The 22,070-nt window shown below is 53.9% G+C and overlaps 1 protein-coding gene across 1 annotated transcript in view; it reads right to left on the reverse strand.

Moving 5' to 3' along the window:
* Positions 1–6,306: 6,306 nt before the first annotated feature.
* GALNT2 (polypeptide N-acetylgalactosaminyltransferase 2) overlaps positions 6,307–22,070 on the reverse strand; it is a 166,388-nt gene continuing 150,624 nt past the window's right edge. Inside the window, exons 12-16 of the mRNA XM_004693040.2 lie at positions 18,388–18,480; positions 17,961–18,044; positions 15,930–16,056; positions 11,925–12,044; positions 6,307–8,830 (exon numbers count right to left, since the gene is read on the reverse strand). Of these exons, the coding sequence (XP_004693097.1) occupies positions 8,675–8,830; positions 11,925–12,044; positions 15,930–16,056; positions 17,961–18,044; positions 18,388–18,480 (580 nt within the window). The 3' untranslated portion in view covers positions 6,307–8,674. The remainder of the gene's footprint in view (positions 8,831–11,924; positions 12,045–15,929; positions 16,057–17,960; positions 18,045–18,387; positions 18,481–22,070) is intronic.

Consider the following 22,070-nt stretch of genomic DNA (forward strand, 5'->3'; position numbering starts at 1 on the left):
AGAGTCATGGCAGCGTAGGCCCAGCCCATCAGCCTGCTTCTCTGTCAGCAGCGAATCCTCATTTTCCTCACGAGAAAGCAGCCCAGAGAGGTGAACATACCTACCCCAAATCACAGGGCCCGAGTCCAAGTCAGAGCCTATGGCAGCTGGCCAGGCTGCAGTTGGGGGCCGGAACCCACAGCCCGAAGGCTCCCCTTTGCATCTCTCCAGTCACTCGTGTCTCTGCTGCAGCCTTTTAAGACAAAGTGTGAGCACTGGACTGTCCGGCCTGTCACGTCTCCGCCCAGCGCCTGCTCCTGGGAGCTTGATAGCCATGGAGATTCTCAGGCCCCACACCCTCGAGTCAGCAGCTTGGGGGCCGCACCCTGGAATCTGTTCCGTGAGCCCAGCTCACTGCCTGGCCGCAGGCTCTGTGCCCCTGCCCACAGCTCGCAGGGTGCTGGGAGAAATTCCCCACCGCTCTGGGCTCTTCTGAGGCCGGACAAATGAGCAGATTGATCTCAGACAGATTAGTGGCAGAAAGAGACCAATTTTAATTATATGTGGACTGGCAAAAGGCCTACTCTGGACGGCTTAGAAAAAGGTCTCTCTGACCCCTCTTGGGGACTGGTCCCCCACGGCATCGCCCGGCCGCAGCCACAGTCCTGGACCGTGCGGGTGTCCGTGTTTGCTTTTTGTTCACTTTGTAACTCCCGGCAAGGTTTGAGAATTACAAAGTGCAGGATTTTGAAGAATGAGAATGAGTTCAAATCCCTCTTGTGTGGATGCAGGCAGAGGACAGGGCGTGATGGAACCTCTCTAGGATGCGCTGCTCCCTGCGGGAAGGGGTGGGGGGCAGTGCTGAGGGGCCATTGGGACCAGTGGGCATGGCTGTGGGCACCTGTGGGCCCTCGCTGAACCTTCCCACCTCAGTCTCCAAGATCCACCCACACTCACCGGCTTGAGCACCTGAGGACTGTGGGGAGGACTGGGGGATTCTGGGGGCCCATCCTAGAGGACACTTGGGGCCTGCCCAGTGCTGGAGGCCACCCCATGGACGTGCTCACACTGTCCCCACCCAGTGCCAGGTTTCTGCTAAACCTCCAGGTTCTTCCCACTGGCCCTTCTCTGGCCACCTGTTCCTCGCCAAGGTCCTGCTCATCAGACCGGCTTTCTAGTCTGAACCCAGGGGCTCTGCCCCAGGCTGCCTTCTGTTTTGGCTGCGGGACAGCAGCCTGGCCTGGCTGCTCTCGTGCCCTGCCAGCTCCCTCCACTGTGCTTCTCTCTGCCCCTGGCCGTGAGGTGAGCCTGTGTGGGTCTGTGTCTGCAAGCACCTGCACCCTCCTGCTGCTGCTCCTTCCCTCTGGGGCCTCCGAGGCCCTTACAGGACATGAGCTTGCTGGAGACCCCACCCTGCTCCTACTTCCCTCACCCGCCAGTAACATTTTCCACTGAACATGGACACAGATTCAGGGTCTCGAACCCAAATCTCCATGCTCAGTTCCCTGCGATCTGCGGGGCCCCCCTGTGCCAGCAGCCACGCCCCGGGCCAGGAAGGGCTGCGGCCCTCACCTCCATGCCCACGCTCAGCACCGAGGGGGAGACTGTCCCCTTGCACAGACCGGGGTGAATGACGTTCCTAATGATGGAAGCAAGCGGTACAAGGCCGGGAACCAGAGGTGGGAGAGAGGAAATTAATAAGCAGCGAGCCCGATGTGGAGTAGGCGGGGCAGGGAGAACTGCCCGCAGTATAGACATCGCCAGGCCTCACAGGGGAGCACAGCCAGGTCCGGGCGTGGCAGATTCCACAGTAGTTAAGCTCTGCCAAAGAAGAACCCCCACCCCCACCCCAGAACACTGTAACAGACCTGTTTTTTTTTCGTCGCTGTGGCAAAATGCAGCTTTTGCCCTCTAAGAGTTGTGTCTATGTCTATGCAAATGCCTGTTTTCCTAATAAAACTATGCTTTGAAAATACGCCCCTTGTCTGTTTGTCTATGCAAATGTTCCCCCCCCCCAATAGCTATGGTTTATGAAACACCCCTGAATGCAAAACTGCCGAAATCTGTCTCAGATGGACCAAGAACCCCACTCACGGAGCCCAGCATTAAGTGACACAGGCACAGAGAGCCCCTCTGCGGCACAGCCAGTCCACTGACCCGAGGCCGGCCGAGCTCCCCACTCCACTAAGCCCCCTGAGCCGCCCCGGCCCCTCCCTCCACTGGGCTTCAGCTCCTGGGGGCACTGGGTCCTCCAGCTGTCCCGTGCATGCCCCAGGGCCTGCCTTCCGGCCTCTGCCCTGGCCTCCACGCAGTGCTAGTCTCCTGCCCCTGCCCTGACCTCCGCCGGGCCAGTAAGAGGGTGGTCGGGCATGGGTATTTTACTCAGCACTGAGCCAGCCAACATGCGCAGGCCTCAGTTTCCCCAGAGTGAAATGGGGGTAAGAAAGTCTCTGCAGGTTGCAAAGATGCGTGGTGACTTGAAGCAACTTGCCAGGCCCTGGCAAGTCACACCCCTTGCTTTGGGGGTAATCCCAGGGCCCACTTCCACCCCCACTTCCTCTCAAACCTTGCTCCGGAACTCTGAACTTCGGGTCTGTGTGTCACGCAGCTGTGGTGTTTAACTAATTTGCACACCCTACCCCCAAGGAGAGTGCCTCCCCATCATGCTCTTCCTTCCCACAGCCCTGTCTCTGAGGCTGCCTGGAGCCCATGATAAAGTGTGCCATGGAGCCACAGGCCTTTCCTAGTGGACTCGAAGATGCAGGTTTCCCTACAGGCCAAGCCTGTAGCCATCAAGAACCTTCTCCTTCTGCCACAGGCACCGTTAGAAAGCCCTGTACGGATCTTTATTCTGTTCCCTGGGCCATCTGCTGTCCATTTTATTTTCCACGTGGCTCCAATATGGAGAGAAGTTGCTTAGCAAAATGTAGGTCCCTTAGTCTGTGTCATAGTCCAGTGGGGGGCAGGCCCTGAAGATAGCCAGCTCCCCCTCCAGCCCCTTGAGGGTCAGCCCGCTGCCTGCTCAGACCACCTGCCAGCTGTTCGTGCGCAGGCACACTCATGCAAATAGGGTGGCTTCTATGAGTTTCTGGCCACTGGGTCACACAGGTGCATCCTCAAGGTGGCTTTCTTCCCACTAGAGAAATGCAGCTGAAGGTCTGGTTCGGGGTCCACGTCAGCACCGTCCCTGCTGCCTCACCTCTGCTTTGCTCAGTCTCACACATCTCCTGCAAGACAAAACCACCAAAGCTTAAAGTCTCCAGATCACAGGTGCCATCTCTATCGTGAGATTCTTAACATTGAAGGGGTCCAGAAAGGGAAAAAAGGTCACTTCTTCAGTGCCATAAACCTCTGACTAAATGTAGCCATTCAACTGGGAACTTTGTCATCAAGAAAAAAAAAAAAATCACAGATCACATCCCATTAATTATTGCACTTTTCAAAATACTGTTTATGCTCATCACTACTTTGAAATTATGATAGCTATTAGTAATGAGGCCCTGTTAATAACACATAAGACTCATATATTACACAAATATTTTGATAACTATATCTCATATAATTAGTTGTCTTTGTAATCCCATGCCATGTGTGTCACTCACTTGAAAACACTTTCAGAGAAGCCTCCACGTGGCCACAAGACACTAGGGGACTGAGGCCAGGCAGCAAGAAGTCCTTGGAGACCTCGACTCTCAGGACACAGTGTGGCCCTGCCTGCTGCCCACGGCTGCCAGAATTCATCCAGGGGTGACAAAGGCGGTAGCTGTCCTGGCAGCCCAAAGAGTAGCCCCCCACCCCCACCCCTTCCTCTTAGCCAGAACTCATGTGCACAACTGAGGACAGAAGGAACAAGGAACAGGGAGACCTGGAAGGAAGGAGGAGGAGAAAAGGAAGGGAGAAAGGGAGGGAGGGAGGGAGGTTTGAGGGAAGGAGGGAGGGAGGGTGGAAGGAAGATGGAGGGAAAGAAGGAAACTTCATTGTCTGGGTGTCTTCATGCCCCTTAATGGGCAGAAAGCAATTTACTCACAGCATCAAACCTCGAGAAAGACCTGGAATTCAGTCACGTTTGGATTCCCTGATATATGGTTACAGGGCAACCCCTCAAATGAACTGGGTGGCTGGAGAGTGGGCCCTCACCGAGTGCTTAAAAGGGAATTATAAGACGACTGGACTGCAGGCACACACAGAAGGCTAATGAAGGGTTCATTCCCCAGAGAAGGGGAAATGGCTGCCCAACTCCACCCTCAGGGCCCGGCATCCGCCCTTCAGTGAGGATATTATGGGATTTGTAGTTCTCAGTGGCTAGGGTCTCTTTGGTCTGGGGTGGGGGTGGCACCCATAAAACCTGCATGTTCTTCAGGACACCCTCTCCCCTTAACAATTCCCCCCTTTCCCTTTTGGGCACCATTTCTGGTGATAAAGGTCAACTCAGCAGAACTGGTAGGACACATTGACCAATTTATCTCCTTCTCTCTGAGATATTCTTCATTCCCCCTTCTTTTTCAAATAAACCCTTTATTAACCATTTTGTTTGCCTACAGTTGAGTCTTATTATAAGTCCCTTTTAGGCACGTGAGTGAGGACCCATTAGCAGGCCACACATTTCATATTGGGGTTGCCCTGTAACAATACGAGACAGTAAATGTCTTCTAATTTAAACTGTATTTTGTTGGACAACTGAAAATGCTCCAAAGAGAAATCTCTCCAAGAGCAACATGGACAGTTAATTTCTGGAGGTCCATCGTTGGGCCTGCACAGGCCACTGGCAGGTGGCCTTGGTCCTTGGATGGCGACCCTATGGGCCCTTCACATTCCCTTCAGCGGGCCAGAAACTTCTAGACTCAATCTTTGTTCTCACAAGTGCATTCAGAGTCTGACTCCTCGCGAGTGCAGCCAAGGTCTCCTCTGTAACATCCTTCTATCTCCCATCAGCACCCAGGGCTGGGCGATACTCAGGAAAGAGCTGCTGAGTGAGCATCTCTTACTGCCCCTTTGGGACCCTACAAACACCAAGTCTTTTGGAAACACTTGATATGTATCATCTGCAGGTAAACATAAAATCAAACACCTATACAGTATGCAACCAATAAACTGCTCAGAATATGTAAGGGCATCTGGGAACAGAATTTTCTTTCCCCCCTCTCAGTCAGTCCTTGAATGAAAGAGTGTGCACAGAGATCTTGCTTATTTTTGACAATGTTTTTTAAATCAAAGAGTGTTGTGTGAAACATTTTATTCTGAAAAATTTTGCAACATCCGATCCATCTGCTCCAGTGAAGCGCTCATACCCCGTTCTGCAGACTCGGCTTGAGCCTTCAGGATCTTGCCTGACCCCCCAACAACCCAACCACATCTCTGTAGGCCCCGTGCTGAGTGGGCAGCACACGTGACTCGTCCGCAGTGTTTTCTTGACCTTAATGTGTTTCTTCCCCATTTGAGGTGTCAAGACAACAGTGTCTCAGTAGATACTTGTAGAATGAGGATGCTTCTCCCTGTCGTCAAAGCAAGAATACCACGAAGATGCTCCCCAAGAGCGCTGAAAAATTGTGCTAACAGCTTTTTTTTTTTGAACCAGAGGTGGCAAGAAGGGCAAGTTTTTGGTTGTCTCAACTAATGGAGAAAGAGGAGGCACAAATGTGGCTTCCAGAAGGTTCAAGGTATTGGCCATTCCTCCTCTGTAGTCCAGACTGCTAAGCAAATCCAGGTGTGTTTCTACGACACACCTGCAGTTTGTTCAGAGATGGGGATTTCCAGAGGCCGAGGAGGAGGGGGAGGCACCCCATAGCAGCCTCTGCGGGAACTGGGGAGCCCCAGACACTGGCAAACAAGCATCTAGATTGTAAATACTTTGGAGGCCTGTAAGTCTGTCCCCTTCCCCTCTTCTCACACTGGTCTGTAGCTCAGGGCCAGCTCCAGGTGAGTCCTTCTAGTGCGGTGACCTTGAACAAGACATCCCCTGACCTTGAACGGGATTAGGCTTCAAGCAGCAGCTTCCCGGCCAGCTGTAAAATGCAGCCTATAATGTTACCGCACAGGCCACTGGGAAGAGACAATGAGAATGTATTTAAGGGCTTGGCTCAGTGCCTGGCATGTCATAAACACTCCACGAAACGATAACAATTATTATTACAAATAAGAACAAACCCCCGAAGGGCACAACAGTAAAAGGTGAATGCGTTTTAAAAGAGTGATAAGAGACCGTGATGGAACGGGCCCCAAGCTGGAGCACGCGATCACCATCCCCAAACGCCGGGCACATCCATCCTGACTGGGCCAGGAATGACAACAGCCGCCACCAAGAGCTTTATCTATAAAGTATCTTCTCTTTATTTAAGTTAAACAATTTTCAAGGATGGTTTCCATCTATAAAATGGACAAAGTACAAGCTCTGTACAGCAGTTCTTTTTAAAAATCAACTGGAAAAAAAATTACCAAACTCTATTTTGAATTTGCAAAACATACTCACAGAGACTGTCATTGTAGCTTTTATGATAAAGACATAAGAAAAGACCACCACAGAGAAGACAGCTCACTTCGCCACGCTTTGCTCAAAGGGCTCTTAGGAAAGCATCTTGTAAAAACGGGAGCAGGAGGATGGGATCGTCCCGATGACTAAAAAACAACGCAACCACAGCAAGTCACTTTGGCACACCGTGTCATGTAAACATAGCTCGCCTGGAGGGGGCCGCCGCTCCCCCGGCCCACACTGCCCACTGCCCGCTCAGCTCGGGGACGGTGTCGCCTCCCAAGAAGTGGGTGCCCTGTCCCAACCATACAAAGGTCGGTGAGACTCCCAGCCGGGTGGAGGTGAGTGGGCGAAGAGTGCGTCAAAAACCAGGTTAAAATTTGTGTTACATCAACGCCAAATTTGCTTGTATCCCCGGACTGTTTTCTTTCCAACAGCAGCACATGACAGGGGCTGACAAGGGGACCCCCGCTCAGGCCGAGGGTGCCTGCACGTGACCAGGCCCACCCCGGTGATGACGGCCTTGCACAGGGGCCGAAAGCTCTCCCTGGAATCTACTTGTCCTCAAGACCAGCCCCTAAGACAGAAGCGTGCAGAGTCCCTCTGGCTGTGGCCTTTCTGTCCACTGAAAATGCACCTGATTCCTGGGCAAGGGGCAGGAAGGGCGAGGACGGGCCTGTCACCAGCCACACCACAGACTGGAGCCCACTGCCATGGAGGCCACATGGGTGAGCTGGGCAGCTCCTTGCCCCTAGAGGAGCAGGCAGCACTCAGCAGTGTCCACCCGAGATCTTCTGAGGCCATGTCACTCTGTGACCTCAGCCCTCCCAAAGGGCTGGAGATGTGCATTTGATGCAGCACAGGGCCTCTCACTGAGATTGAGGCTCTGTGTGCTGGGGGTGGGGGAGGGAGGAGTGCAGAAAGGGGGGCAGTGACCGCAAGAAAGACCGAGGCACCGCTCTGCAGGGATGTCCATGGACATCCAGGTGTCTCCTCCTGTTACTCTATTTAGCTTTTAACTGCCTCACGGCTGCTAGTGACACCTGCATCCTGAGCCACACGGCTCCCGATTCTTGCCCGGAATCCGCAATGACCAGATGCTGTGGGTTTCCAGCCTTCCTATCTTGACCCTGAGACCGACACCTGGGCCTGGGAGGGCAGGCCAGGGTCCAGGGCCCAGGGTCTGCCCTGCCGGCCCCCAGGCGCCCAGTGGTTTCCTACTCTCATGGGAGCTGTGGGATTGGTTTTCTTTAGAGAAAAGAAACTGAATTTAAAAAGACCCAAAGCAACATATTTCCAAACAAGGAGCCCAGCCAGGTGGGCAGACACCGAGGGCACAGACAGTGTATTTCCAACACGTAGCAGTGACTCCCCACGCTGACGCCGAGCAGAAGCCCAGGCCTGAGGGTGGCAGCCGGGGGTTCCGGGCAAGGCCAGCCCCAGCTTGTCGAGACCCCGGCTGGCCCCAGTAGCACCTACTCACAGATGAGGCTCCAGCGGGCAGAGGAGGCCATGTCCGCCCCCTGGGAGAGCCTGACCCGGAAGCGTCCACTCCCTGCTCGGCTGCCAGCTGCTTTGCGGGAATTTACAAGATGAGGGTGACCTACAGAAACCATAGGGAACTGACCGTACATTCTTCCTTTATATATATATTTATATTTAGTGTCCCACCATAGAAAAGTTCATATTCAAATATAGCTAGTACATCATGTGGAAGAGGGGGTCTGTGCGAGGAAGACAGTTGGGGACAGAGGTGGGGAGGGGACACACGTAAACCTGCGGACAAAGTGACATGATTCGATTCTGCGGAAACCACACGTGATTTCCATGGGATCAAAAATGGAGATCTGGAAAGAGTTCTCCTCACTGTGAGACGGCGGCCATGCCCGGGCCTCCCTCCCTCCCTCCCCCCGCAGGCCTCCTGGGGTCCCTCTCTCCCTTTCGATGCTGTTGCTGGGGGTGCTGCTCAGTGGAAGCTGGGAAGGAAGCGGGCGTCGTGGCCTCTGAGGGGGCTGCCGGCTGCGTCCCATGAGAGGAGGAGCAGTCTCTTGTCTTGTCTCCGCGGGGTCCACCCGGCCCCCCATGCCTCGTGAAGTTCTCCGACTTTCAGACCATGATGGAATACTGAGGTATATAGTTTCACGGAAAGTTTAAGAAACATAATCAAGAACGTGATCATCAAACTCAGTCGGATGGTGCGGGAGAAGGACGCCTGGGCTCCTGGCTCTCCTACTGCTGCAGGTTCAGCGAGAACTTCCACTGCTGGGACAGGGCGGGGCCGCAGACCTCCACGCTCAGGCCTCCCGCCTTGGCCGTGCGGCTGTCCAGGCAAAGGTTGCTGCCCACGTGCCGCAGCTTGGAGTTGCCCTCGATCTGCTCCCATTTCTGCAAGACATAGTGGAATGAGCACAAACATGAATACAACACAGCCCGTTCCCGGGTCTTTGCAGCATTAAAAACAAACCTTTTTGGGCCCTCCCTAGTGGCGCAGCGGGTTAAAGCACAGCACTATGAGCTAAAGCCACTTCAGCATGAGTTCAATCTCCGGACAGGGAGGTGACCCACATGGCGCGGCAGACCTCCCCTGACCCGCCCGCTGCTCCCCTCAGCAGTGATTTTCGTCGATCTGCCTGTTCTGCTCCCCACCACTCTATCACTGGTGAAGCCTCTCACTGCCCCTGCAACTCTGGCCTGTACCCCAGTTCTGTATGCACAAATAAATTAAAGTTTTTTCTGGTCTCGGAGACAACAGTCCCAAGACAAATCAGCCATAAATGCGTGATGGCCCAGGAAAGAAACCCATATTCTGTCTTGATTTGCATCTTAAACTTATTTCTGTGCCCTATAGGAAAGACACCATCACATTCCCAGATCCCTTTGGGTGTCTACTCGGACAAGGCTGAGTGTCCTGAGCAATTATCTCCCCTCAGTGACAAAGGGGGTAGGGGACTTCCTGTAAAGACAGCCTCCTATAATGATAATTTACCCCAAGAAAGGAGTCACAGGAAGCTGAACCCTGGAGGGCAGCCCTGCTCCAAGGCTGTGGTGTGGGCATCTCCACACTACTATGCAGGTCTTGTGCTCAGCTGAACCAGAGGAACGGTCAGGTCAGAATGGAGGGAAAGATACGCTTGTATGGACAGAACATCCTGTTGAGAGGCTTATTTCTGTATTGTGCCTTCTTGTTGGCTCCTTGGTAGGTGTAAGAAACCTGTCTCAGTCACCCATGAGGCAACATGTATTATCTGTGGAGGTTTAAACATGGCACTTGCAAAGTACATTCCTACTAACGTGTGCATACGTGTGCCCCCTCTGAAACTCACCAACCCGCCAACTCAACCGACCAACCAAACTCAACCGACCAACCAAACTCAACCAACCAACCAGCCAACTCAACCAGGCACCCAAACTCAACCGACCAACCAGCCAACTCAACCAGCCAACCAAACTCAACCGACAACCAAACTCAACCAACCAACCAGCCAAACTCAACCAACCAACCAAATTCAAGCACGAATCAACCCAGCAACCAACTAACTTCAACTAACCAACTAAGCCAAAAAATGTCCAAAATCCAGCCTGAAAGAAATCAGAGAACCTCTCATCGTCCTGTTGTTTATCCCTATGTAAAAATCTTTATTCTTAAAAAAAGTTACTTAACACATTTTTTCTCCCCAAAGCTCTCCCTTCATTAATGGAGTCTGTGATTCTAATTAATTTTTTACACTGTGTGCACTAAAGCTCCTTTACGTAAGTATTTCTGCAAATCCTTTTGACACTGTGGAATTAAATTTTCTTACTCCTGCCTCCTTTCCCCTTTGACTCTGCAAATGCGCACACAACACAGCCACGCAGACGTGCCCGGAAACCAAATATTTCTTCCAGTTTTAAGATAAAATTAACCAAGGAGCCTTTTCTCATAGGGCAGATGAATGAGGGGGGGAAGGAGGCAGAAGCAGCAGAGGCATATATTGCTCCCGGGCGCCAATCCTTCTAGGCAGGATCGCAGAGAGGGTGTTCTCCTAAGGACCTTGTGAGACTTATTTACTCTGGCCTGCTAACGGGAGCTTTTGCCAACAAAATTCAGTGCAATCAGAGGAGCCGGGAGGCCATCGCTACCTGCCCATCATCTCCTCTTCATTTCTGGCTCTCTCTTGCCTGTCAGTCATTCTTCATGCTGTCTCCCTCCATTGTCATGTAAAGTGTGTATATGGCTGCCAGCATCCAAGTGTCACTCGAGTGGCCAGGAACCAGCTTGACAAAGAATGTGGAATGAATGGAATCCGATTCCATTCTCCAGAGGGGCTCTGCTTGTCATGTATCGAAGCATCAGCTCAACGGAGGGCCTGGCGGAAAATAAAGCCCCCTCCTCAGTCTCTGGAAGCGACTTAGCCAGCTTCCTCCCACTGGCCTGTGAGGGCTATGGTGCAGGGGGCAGACTTCTGAGACAAGGGGTGACTCCACACCTCTCTCCCGTGGGCTAAGTTTGGGGTTAACAAAGAACAGATCCTCACTAATGCACACCAGCCATCTAGAAAAGCCTACTGCTGGCCAGTTTTCCATCTCATGATGTGAGTCTTTAAGGGGTGTAAGTAAGTGATGGTTCTTGAAGTTCAGACGCTACTTGTTTTTTAAAAAGCTTTAGAGACAGATGAAGCTGTTACTTTATCTCTCCTATGCATCTCCACAGACATTCCTGTGCCCGTATGTCCTGGGTAAATGCTGAGGGAGCTTGAGCAAGAACTGGTTAATCCCAGGCTTATGCCAGGCCTGGCTTGCAGGTGACCTGGGCCCAGGGAAAGGCTCCCTCCTGCTTCTCAGCCACTCTCACGCTAAGATGAGATCCTCAGCACGACGGCACTTGGGGACTGTGAAAGTGAGCAGAGCCCTGCAAAGAAGACACCCAGCCCCCAACCGAACACTTGTTTTTTTAAATAAAGTTTTAAATCAGATCTTGTACTCATTCAGGCTGGCGTCTTCCCAGGCTGAGACAAGTAGTGACCTGCCCTTGGCTTTCAGTTCTACAAGGAGCTGTGGGCCTTGGGCCTTCGGCTTGCTGTGGCCCTTCCTCTGCTGGGCCTGAATCTGTGCCGTCCGGAGTGACGGGGTTCCAACCTCACTGTCCAGTAAAGACGCATGTGCCCCAGTTCCCGTATCCCTGCTCGGGTGACATCACCAAGCATTTCAATATTACAAGCACCCACATCCAGGATCTGGACATATGGCTCCTATCAATACACTTCCAGAAAGGGCCACTGCAGCCTGCTTACCTGGCACCCACGGGAAGGAGGAAACGGCCGGCAGCCCCCACCCCAGTGTCCTGCTCAGAGCGGGTGTTTACAGACCTTTTGGAAGCTGAACAACATAACATCCAATCCCCGCTCCCTGTCCGTGGCAGAGTGAGGCCCACAGGTTGCTGACCAACCGGAGCACAGGCCGGCCTGGGCCGGGGCCCTGCGCGCTGGGGCCAGGGCCATACCTGTCTGCTGTCATTCTCTCGGCAGCCCTGCAGCTTTATCAGCGAGCCGGGCGTCCGCTCCACCACGGTCAGGCACAGGTCCATGTGCTTCACTGACTTCTCCTTCGTCAAGGCCCATTCCTGGAACACAAGAGCAGACACGGAGTCACCGCAGTGGCTAAGTAAGGGCCCCAAAGGGAAATGGGTCACACCGCCGGCCGGGACCCAGGACCCCAACCACATCAGAACCACGGACGTTGTGCCTGTGAGTAAATCTAGGACTGGGTGCCGAGGGGGACTCACAACGGAGCACTATGTTGACCAAGTAAGTGACAGTCACAAGTGCTGCAGGGGCCCAAGTAACTGACACTTACTGGGTCTGGCTCCAAATGCAAATGTGTAACTGGGTGTGAGCTGTGATCACCGCGGCTCAGGTGTGTCTGCCCAAGAGGTGCAGAGTTCAGGGTCAACTTTGCCCCCACCTTCTTCTGGAATGACTCTGCCATTGCCAGAGAGCACGGCAAAGCATTCACGCACGTGGACTGCCACGTGGCTACTGAAGCAAAGCAAAGCCCGTAACTGAGCGCTTCGCTGCCCCACGGAGGCATCTACAGTTCCGTGGGTGTGAGGAAGGCATCTCTACTTACAGCACACAGCTGACGCCCCTGGAGCCTTATATGCCGAGCGCTACTTCAGGCCCTTTACACAACAGCAGACGGGAGGTACAGTGGTGTCCATGTTAGAGACGAGAACACTGAGCCAGAAGGACCAGCCACGCCAGCCCTCCGGAGCTGGCAGCAGAGGGCACTAACACCCTCAAGTTCTGGGCCCCTTTCTGCATAAGCCTGGCGAACCTGCTCCCACACCCACCATGAGTGTCCACTGCACCTCTGTGAAGGGCTTGATGCTCCCACAGGGGTGGGCCCGGTGCAGGGGACAGACGGGCAAGGCCTGCCCCAGGGAGCCCTCTCCCCGGGGGAGCGAAGGGCTAACAGGAATAACTGCATTACGTGACTTTGGGCACAACTAGTGAAATTACGGAGAAATCGCTTTTCTCTTCTCTGCTCTCGGGGGTCAGGAGGAAAGGAATAAGTCACGTTTTCAGGATGCCTCACTACTGAGTGCCTCGATCACCCTGCTGCTACCGCCGCCCTGCCAGGGGCTGGCACCCCCCGCCCCGCAGGCTGTCTGCAGGCTTCGCTTCCCCCGACGTGGAGCGAGACCCGGGTGACCCCTCATCTTCCGGGGTGGCCAGGTTCCCACTTTTTGACTAGTGTTTCTCGAAGGGTACTCTGAGGAATTCTATGAAAAGTTGGCTCCAGGTCAAAGGAGATCTGGCTGACACCGTGGGCCATGTTTCTCTCCGGCAAATCCACAAACAGTCGGCAACAGACTGGGAGCGCCCTGGAGGGGAGGAAGCTGCCTAGTCTGCTTTCTGTACTGCTGCCCAGCTCGGCGCAGGCCGCCTGTCCCCATCTGCCCGGACGGCGGCTCTGGCACTGAGCGCCACAGAGCACCCTGGGGACGACAGTCTGCTTGCTGCTGTTCCGGCCATGGCCACTCCACAGAAGTGCCCCCAAAGCACCAGCAGCCACCCTCCATCACCCCAGGTTAGAATGGCATTCGAGGTGCCCAGACCCCAGAAGGAGCGTGCCCAGGCGCCTCTCACTCACTGAGGACCCCACACCGCCACGCCTTGTGCCTCGGCCACCACAAAGCACCCCCTGGAGGTCAGAGGAGACGGGTGGACAGCGCTGGGTGAAGGGCTCCAGAGTGTTCTTGGAAGGAGGTGCTCGCAAGTTTGCCGAGAGTGAGTGAAGCCCACTCTGATGTTTCTACAACTTCTTGCTATCGTGTGCTTAATGATTTTATAGCAGACTTTATGCTGAATTCCAGAACAACGAATTCAGCTATGCAAACAACCGAGCTATTTGCTACTTTGTTCTTCTGTTGCATCTCAATGATCTGAATTGATAAGAAAGTTCATAAATATTTCAGAAATGCTTTTAGGAGCTGCCGCTCTTACAAAGCACCGGCTGCTAGTTTTGCCATTTCCTCTGTGTCTGCTGAGGCTCAGCACCAGATCCCAGCTCACCAACACTTCCACAGCCCAGGGCCCTGGTTTTAGCGACGACATGTCACCCACCCTCTCGGTTTCCAGCCCTGTGGCACACGACTCACAACAGTGCCACTGTCCACCAGCCCGGATCGGGGTTCGGCTGTGGGTGTGAGCACGAGCTCTGGCTGCCGGTCCCCCCAGCACTGCGCCCCCCGATACCTCCATACTAGAACATTCTCACTGACATAAGTAGTGCTGGACAGAGCTGATGGGAACACGGCCGGCGGGGGCTCTGGGGACCCAGGAAGGTGACCCAGGTGCTGGGGCTGCTGCCCGCCATGCCCTCCCGGACGCACATCCTCACCGCTCAGTGGTGCAAGGGGAGCTCCTGGTGCTCTGGCCCCAGACCAGTAAAATCGGGGACCAGCGTCAGTGCTTCTAAAAGCTCTTGGGGCTATTCCAGGTGCAGCCTGGGGAAGTGCTGAGAGCAAGCAGGGAGCCACTGCCCAGGTTGGTGACCCCCACAGGCCTGGCACAGTGCCAGGCACAGCAGGCATGGAGCCAATATGCGCTGGAAAGCAAAGCAAAGCCCCGCTGCGAGAAGAGGCATGGTGGCAGGGAAGGGGCAGGGCCGTGCAGTCTGCACGCACAGTCCTGCAGCCGAGAAGACAGGGCAGGCGTGGGAGGGCCCCTCTCTCCTTCCCTGATCCCACAAGCACTGTTTGGCTCTGCTCCCCCTGCTCTTCCTTCCTCTAACCGCACTTCTTTCCACTTTCTGAGATGCTCTGTGCAGGCCATGCCTACCACTTGTGGATCCGTGAGTCACAGGTTAAAATATTCAAAACCCACAAATGAAGCTGTCTGCGAGTCACCCTCAGCATGAAGCAGGTCCCCGGCAGCATCCCAGGAGTCGAGGCCAAGGACTGAGATCGGGGAGCGACAGGTGTGGGCTGGCGGGGCCGGGCAGGCCTGTGGCTGCGAGCCACGCGGGTGGGAGACCCTTTCTCTCTTGCCCCTCACTGTCTAGTGGCGGCCGTGCCAGTGGCCTCGGCGCCCAGAGAGGAGGGGAGACGCCCTGGGGCACCGCAGTCTGCCTGAGCACTCCTCAGCAGTATAGGAACCTCCGAATTTGCCTGAAAGCAGGCACCCTCTTTGAAAAATAGTTCCATTTAAAGAACATTCTGCAATCAATACATCTGGAAAAACAGCTAAATAATCTTTTTTTTTTTTTTAACTGCAGACCCTCTGAGAGCCAGGCATCCTTTCAAAGAGAGCAGAGTACACAGCAGTGCCCAGTCTTTCTTGTGTACAAAGCCCACATTTGCCCAAATCGCTATTATTAGCTCACGGGAGTACCGCCTTCTGGAACACTGTCCTTCTGGAATGCACAGGCCACCATTAAGCCTATCAAACCTTCATTTATCTCTCTCTTTTCAATTGAAGACAGAACGCAGTGGGCTTTCACACCTCTAGGGAAGGTTTGTGTTTGTCACGCCAAAGCCAGTAATTGCTAATATTTTATAGCTCAGCTATCATTATTCTAATCGGCAGGAACAACAATGAGGAGCAGAGGCCGCAGTCTTGGCACTGAGGCACCCGTGGGGGGGGGGGGCGGCCAGTGTTTACAAGCTCATCTGGGGGCAAGAGGCAGCCACGGACAGAGCTGGCACTTTGGGGTGAGCACCCCCACCCCTGGGCAGTGGGTGGCAGCTACTAGACCACGAGAAGGACAAGACCCAGGCTGCGGGCCGGCCTGCAGCCATGACCTGACAATGGACACTGGAGGCCGGCTTAGCCTGGGTGCCCTCTGCCATGAGTAGAGCCTGGCCCGAGGCCATGACAGGTTCCCGGAACAGCCTCACTGTCATCTCTGACACAGGAGAGAGAGGGCAGCGGGACCTCAGGACCCAGCTGCTCGCCCTGGTCCCTCTGGCCTGCGGGGCCTCAGGGTCACCCCATGCACCTACCTGGTTACCCCCAGCATTGTGACATTCGTAGACTCCAACAACACCATCAGCGAAATGTCCCAAAGTGTCGAGACAGTTGGTTCCCTGCTGCAAGGCCCCAAAAGCTATGTCCTGGTGATCGGGGACCCTGGAAAGCAACATGAGAATCACCTGCTCAAGTCTAGCCACCACGCGCACCTGCACCCCTGTGGTAAGTGATTTCACATCAAGCAGAAGGCGCAGGAGAGAAAGGGCCCCAAGGGGCCTGGTGCCCTCACACACGGGCTGGACTATCGGCGAGACAGCGTCTCTGCTCTGGGTCGCTGACTCTGGCTGAGAATGAAGCTAGAGAAGTATTCTTCCTATTTTGAATGAGGGGAATTTTCCAGGAAGGAAAAATGTCTACACTGCAAGCAGTTCATGGGGTCAGGTCCTATTGTCCTGAACTTACAAACAGTGGGGAAACTACGTGGGTGTCAGCGGCCATGGACAAAGTCCCGGGGCACAGCGGGCGGAAGCCCCGTGCTTGAGGGTCAGATCCAGATCTGAGCCCTGTGCCTGCCTGCATGGTGGGGTCTCCCAGATTCTCCATAACCCTGCACACCTATTCTGCACGGTACCTATGAAACAGATCTGCAGTGTTACGTTTCATCGGTGCATTTAGCACAGTGCCTAGCTCACGGGAAGGGCCCAGTAAACGGCAGAAATTGTTCTTGGTGGAAAACACTGAGCTGGTATCTCCAGGGCTGGCATGGATGGGGGTGCTGCTGGTGTGGTGCTGATGGGATATGACCCTGTGGGTTCAGGGTCTGATGCCACCCCAAAACTCAGGTGACCTCAGCATGAACCTGCTACTCTGTCTCATGTTGTCCCTTGTCCACCACCATCACAGCGAGACAGAGCAGTGGGGTGTCATAACAGGCTCCCGTCCACTGCCAGAAGCCCCCACTGTCAGAGGCAAGAGGATGCCAGGGGCTTCCACTGGTGACGGGCTCTCTACCCCAGCAGGGCTGTCCATCAAGAGGGGCCGGTGGAAGGGGTCTGTCTGGGCAGATGGCAGGGTGGCACAGGGGGTACTAAGTTGCTTTAAAGCGGACACAGTGCCAAAGGGATAGAGCAGACAGCTATAGCCAGGCTGACCCGCATGCACAACCTCCCGCAAGTCTCTGTAGCAAGGCTCTGTGGTGCTGTTAGCACAAAGGCACGGCAGTGACCCTGACACAGCCACTGCGCCTGATACGTGACTCGCTGCAGAAGCCCTGGGGGTATCTGGACTAAGGACCTCAGAGGAGGGGAGCAGAGGAGGAGCGCACGTCAATCTAAAACGAAAGTCTGGGTGCAGAGTAGCGACTCGGGAGGGTATTTCTGCCATCGCCCTCCTGGCAGAGGAAAGAAAGCAGGTGCCAGTGTTCTTATTCCTGTCCTTTGTGTGGAACAAACCAGATGCAGGAGGCGGCACTGGGCAGAGTGCTGCCCCCCCAGCTCTGCTGGGTGCCCCACTCTGCCAGCAGCTGCACCCTTCGAGCACAAGCCAAGCGGGAAGTGATGGAGCCGACTTAATCTTCGGTCTCTGCTGGGCCAGTGCCGGCCCCTGCTCTGAAGCCCACTGGAGAGAGCAGGGGGAGGCCCTGAGAGGCCAGTGCAGGCAACCAGCAGGGCAGGCCCAGGCACACACCCGGGAGGCCAAGAACTGCTCCTCTGGCCCTGACACAACCAGTTAGGCAGAGTCCTCGGGAGAACAGAGGCCTGTCCTGCAACAGGCAACACACAGCACCAGCCGACCCGGGCGGTTTCCCGGTCCACCTAGCTCCTTGAAGAATGGGAGGAAACTCAGCAGGAGAGACAGGGCAGAACAATTCAGGAAGCAGGTTCTTGGGGAGCACAGCTGGGGGGGCAGGGACGCACAGCTCTCACAGGGAGCCCCAGCTCCTGGCCTCCTGCCCCAAGTGCAGTGAGCCTTTGCTTCACCTCTTGAGGCCACACACGTCACTTCTGCCACCTGTTACTGCTAAGCCCTTCCAGAAGTCGACTCCCTGGAGCTCAGGGTCTTACCTTAATTCTGGATAGACATTCTCAAGGTACCATTTGAAAGGCTTGCAGCTCAGCTTCTTCCTAAGCTCCAGTCGGCTCTGAATGCTAGAGAAGACGGAAATGATATTCTCTGACGCATTTCAGGAAGGGACAGGTTTTCTGTATCAAGCTCAGAAATACACTGAGGAGACCAGGGCTGGACAGGCAGTGGAGCGTGGACTGACTACGCTCAGGGAGGCCCCTGGGACCCTGCCCACCCCCCATGCACCTCCCGACACAGGGCTGGAGGCCTGGCCTTGAGCAGAGGCCCCACCTCCCCTTTGACACCTGGACAGTTGCTTTCTAGTCTAGTCACAAAATGGTTCTTGGAGGTCCAAACTGGTCACTTCCCCTCTCTCCTCCCCAGAATCCCAAGTAAAGCAGCACGAGAGAGCGCAGAGTCACTCACTTTCCATAAGGAACATTTCTGGCAGAAGGCACTGCTGCGTAGTAGAAATTTTTGTATTCGTCCATCCACACCTCTGCGGCCCGGCGGGTGTTGCTAGAAACAAAATAAATCTCCTTGAGCAGCGATTTGCTTTCTTCCTGTCACACCACGGTTTACACCTGTCTGGAGTGCTCCTCAGCGGATCCCCTGGGCAGCGACACCGAGCGAGGGGCAGGGAGCATGTGTCCCACGTGGCCGCTCTGCCTGAGTTCCTGGGCAGCTGGTGTTTGGCCAGTGCTTACGGAACACACAGTGGACACTCCTGTTCATAATGAACACACTGTGTTCGTGTTAGCATCACAGCACAGACAGGTGTTTTAAAGAAGAACTGGAGTTGTGCCATAAAGAACAAAAGAGAATTCCTCTGCAATCACTCGTGTTATTTCTACTGAAGGCTGTTACCAGGGAACACCGCCAAGAAATTCTTGTTTCTATGGCCTTCCTCGTAACGGCCGTAACACTACTTAGCTCTGGGAAAAGGGGAAGCACTGATGAGAGCTACTGCTTTCTTTTCTGCACACTTGAGCTGAGACAGTGTCCTTGGACAAGGAATCATGCCGGGAAGCGTTATGACCCCCACCTGGGGCTCCATTGCATGGTGCCGGAGGAGCACAGGCAGAGCAGGCTTTTCTAGCAGGTGAGAAAACCACGTGCTGACAGCTCACCATAACGCTGAGGACCACAATTCATGGTAAACAGGCCCCTGGAACGTGGGACTTCTGCGCGGGTTGCCTGGATTAAAGGCTGCCATGCCCACGGGCACCTCATCTCATCCCACCAAAATCCCTTTCAGGCCTGGGGAAGCGCTCCCCACTCCTGCCCTCAGGCCCAGGTAGGTTCACACTGTAGGCTTGGAGCCAGCCCCCCTGGATCCCAGACAGAAGGCAAGGACCCCAGGGGGAGGCCCTGTGTATCTCTGAACGAATCCATTTTCTCTACCTGAAAGGGTGCTTTGAAATGGGAAGCCCTTCAAATGAGTTACAGTTATGAAAATAACTTCAGCTTGGGGCATTATCTTTCTTGCAAAGTGATGTCGATCCTTTTTCCTTTTCACAAAGTGGAAGACAGGCCGCTTCTGGGAAAGCTGACCAAGAGCAGCCGCAGGGCGGTACCCACCCACCCTCAGATCCAGCAGTTTCAGTTTCTAGAAATGTACCTCAAGGAAACAAGCAATTAGGAGTGAAAGTGTCTACTTGGAGATGGGTCCACTTCGGTGTTGCCTGTCATAGCAAACAACTCAGAAAGTTCCAGCAGCGGGCCAGGGAACCCACACAAGGGTGACTGCATGGCATGGGCTGGAGGGCACCTTCCCTGCAGCCGGGAAGGCGGCCGAGACCGAGTAAAACCCTGGAGACAGCACCCAGTGGAGGTGGGGGGGAGGAGGGAGAATGGGGCGGGGGGGGGGGGGGGGACGGAGAGACAGACCAAATTCCAAGCGTGCTATCTTTACTGAGATGGGTCTTTAGTTTCCACAAAAACAACAACAAAAACCCCACACAGACTCAAGAATGTGCACCTAAAGCTATAACGTGTGGGGATACTGGATCAGGAGTTTTAGTTCTCAGGAGAGATGGGAAATATTCTTACTGGGATGCTGGGATTTTTTTTTTTTTTAAAGATTTCTTTATGTACTCATACAGAACTGGGGTACAGGCCAGAGGTGCAGGGGGTGAGAGGATTCACCAGAGACAAAGCAGGGAGCAGGACAGGCAGAGAGACAAAGTACACTGCTGAGAGGAGCAGCAGGCAGGTCAGGAGAGGTCTGCTGAGCCCTGTGGGTCACCTCACCTCCGGGGCCGGGACTTGAACTCGCACTGAAGCAGCCGCGCTAGCTTGCAGTGCTGTGTCCTAACCTGTTGCGCCGCCAGGGAGGGCCCTGCGGGGGCCTGTAAGTAGCCTGTGCCTTCACCTGGGTTGGCTGTGTGAGTTCAGATCTATGGGACTTGGATTCCCCGTCAGGAAAATGAAAGGATTTGATTCGAGTACCTCCTAGGTTCCTCTTAGCTTTGATGGTATAAAGGCTTTATGATTTCCAATCACACCGTGGTTTTAAATCACATAAGTCTTTAAGTGATGACTTTTCTTAATTCCTAAATGAAAGGCAACCTTTTTTCTGTCTACTTAGTAGAAAAAGATATGTAGGAATCTCCCCAAAGTTAGCATCACGTACTACTCAGGGCCAGTGACGACTCACTCGTCCAGACACATGGGGCCTCATGCCTCCCAGAGGGGGCATCTTCACTCCTTCAGTTTCTTTGATTCAATTTGGCTCCCTTCAACCCAAGGGGCCGGGTACAGATAAGCAGCCCACCCCCCGTCCCGTGCCCCCCCCCCCAAGCAGGCAGGAAAGAAGGTGTAATTCCAGCCAGTCCATTATATTCATTGGTGGTAACAAGAGGAAAAAGTTTGATAAGAGGGTAAGTGTCAGCCACTGGTTTCCTGCCTTTAATTTACAGATAAACTCCTCACCATGAATAACTCAAGTTTCACCATTATCTGCTAAGCCTAAAGCAAATCGCCTTCTGAGAGACCACCCGATGCCACCCACGACTCGTGGCCTCTGGGTCACTTTGACCAGCGTACTCACACGCCCACGGTGTTCTTCAGTCTCTGATGGGGCTTATGGGAAGCTGCTTGGAGAGGTGACTACAGGAGAAAAGGCAGGAAGGAACAGCCTATCTGCTCTCAACTGGCCTTAGGGAGGTGGCGGCCGGGACCAGAGAGATGATGCAAGAACATGCAGGTGTGTCACCACCTAACTCTTTCTACAGCGACAGGTACCCCTGTGGCTGGCATGGGAGTGACAAACAACACAGGACCCCGTTGCAGGCTCCCCTTGCTCGTCATTTCCCAACTGCCTAAAGCACATACAAGACAGCCTCCTCCTCGTGCGATTTTATCTCCTACTCTAGAAGCTCTATCTAGTTCCTGAAAACCAGAAATCTCAGACAACAGAAGAAAGGCCTGACTCCGGAAGGTCCCAGGCACGGGAGCCAGCCTGCACAAGGCGACCCGCCTCCTCCCGCTCCAGTTCTCTGGCTGCCACAGAGGGAAGCAGGCTTTTTGTGCTTTGTTGCTCTTATCTCTCAGAGGAGATTAATAGTATTTAATTCACAAAGTTTTATGAGAATGTAAGTTAATATTTGTGAAGTACTTAGAACAGCCCGGAACGCATAAAACACTATAATAAATATTGGCTATTTGTTAAGTCTCAAATTTTAGATGGTGAAATGCTTATTCATTTAATGCCAGAGGAAATATGTGGATTGGGGCCTGGGAAATCTCTGAATGATCGACAGAGTCGGGGGGGGGGGGGGGAGGCGAGGGGCTTGCTGAAGACCTGACAGATAATGCTGCCCCAAAACACTGACACCCAGGACTATATTCTCTCCAAACACCCCTGCGGCACAAAATGAAACAGACAATGGAAATGTCTCCCTTCTTAAAAAAAAAAAAACCTATATAAAGCAATGCCGTATATCATAGCATGCTATTTTCTAAAATCCCACTGTTTGCTGATAGATACCAACACAGCCGTGGTTTGGGATATATGATGTGTTTATAAGAGATTTCTAGAAAGAATCACACATTGCCTTAGGGGAAAAACATTTGATATTTATAGAGCTTATTGTATAAGACAATAT

This window comes from Condylura cristata, unplaced genomic scaffold (genome assembly GCF_000260355.1).
Source record: "Condylura cristata isolate star-nosed mole 26May11 unplaced genomic scaffold, ConCri1.0 scaffold00035, whole genome shotgun sequence".
NCBI classification, from domain to species: Eukaryota; Metazoa; Chordata; class Mammalia; order Eulipotyphla; family Talpidae; genus Condylura; species Condylura cristata.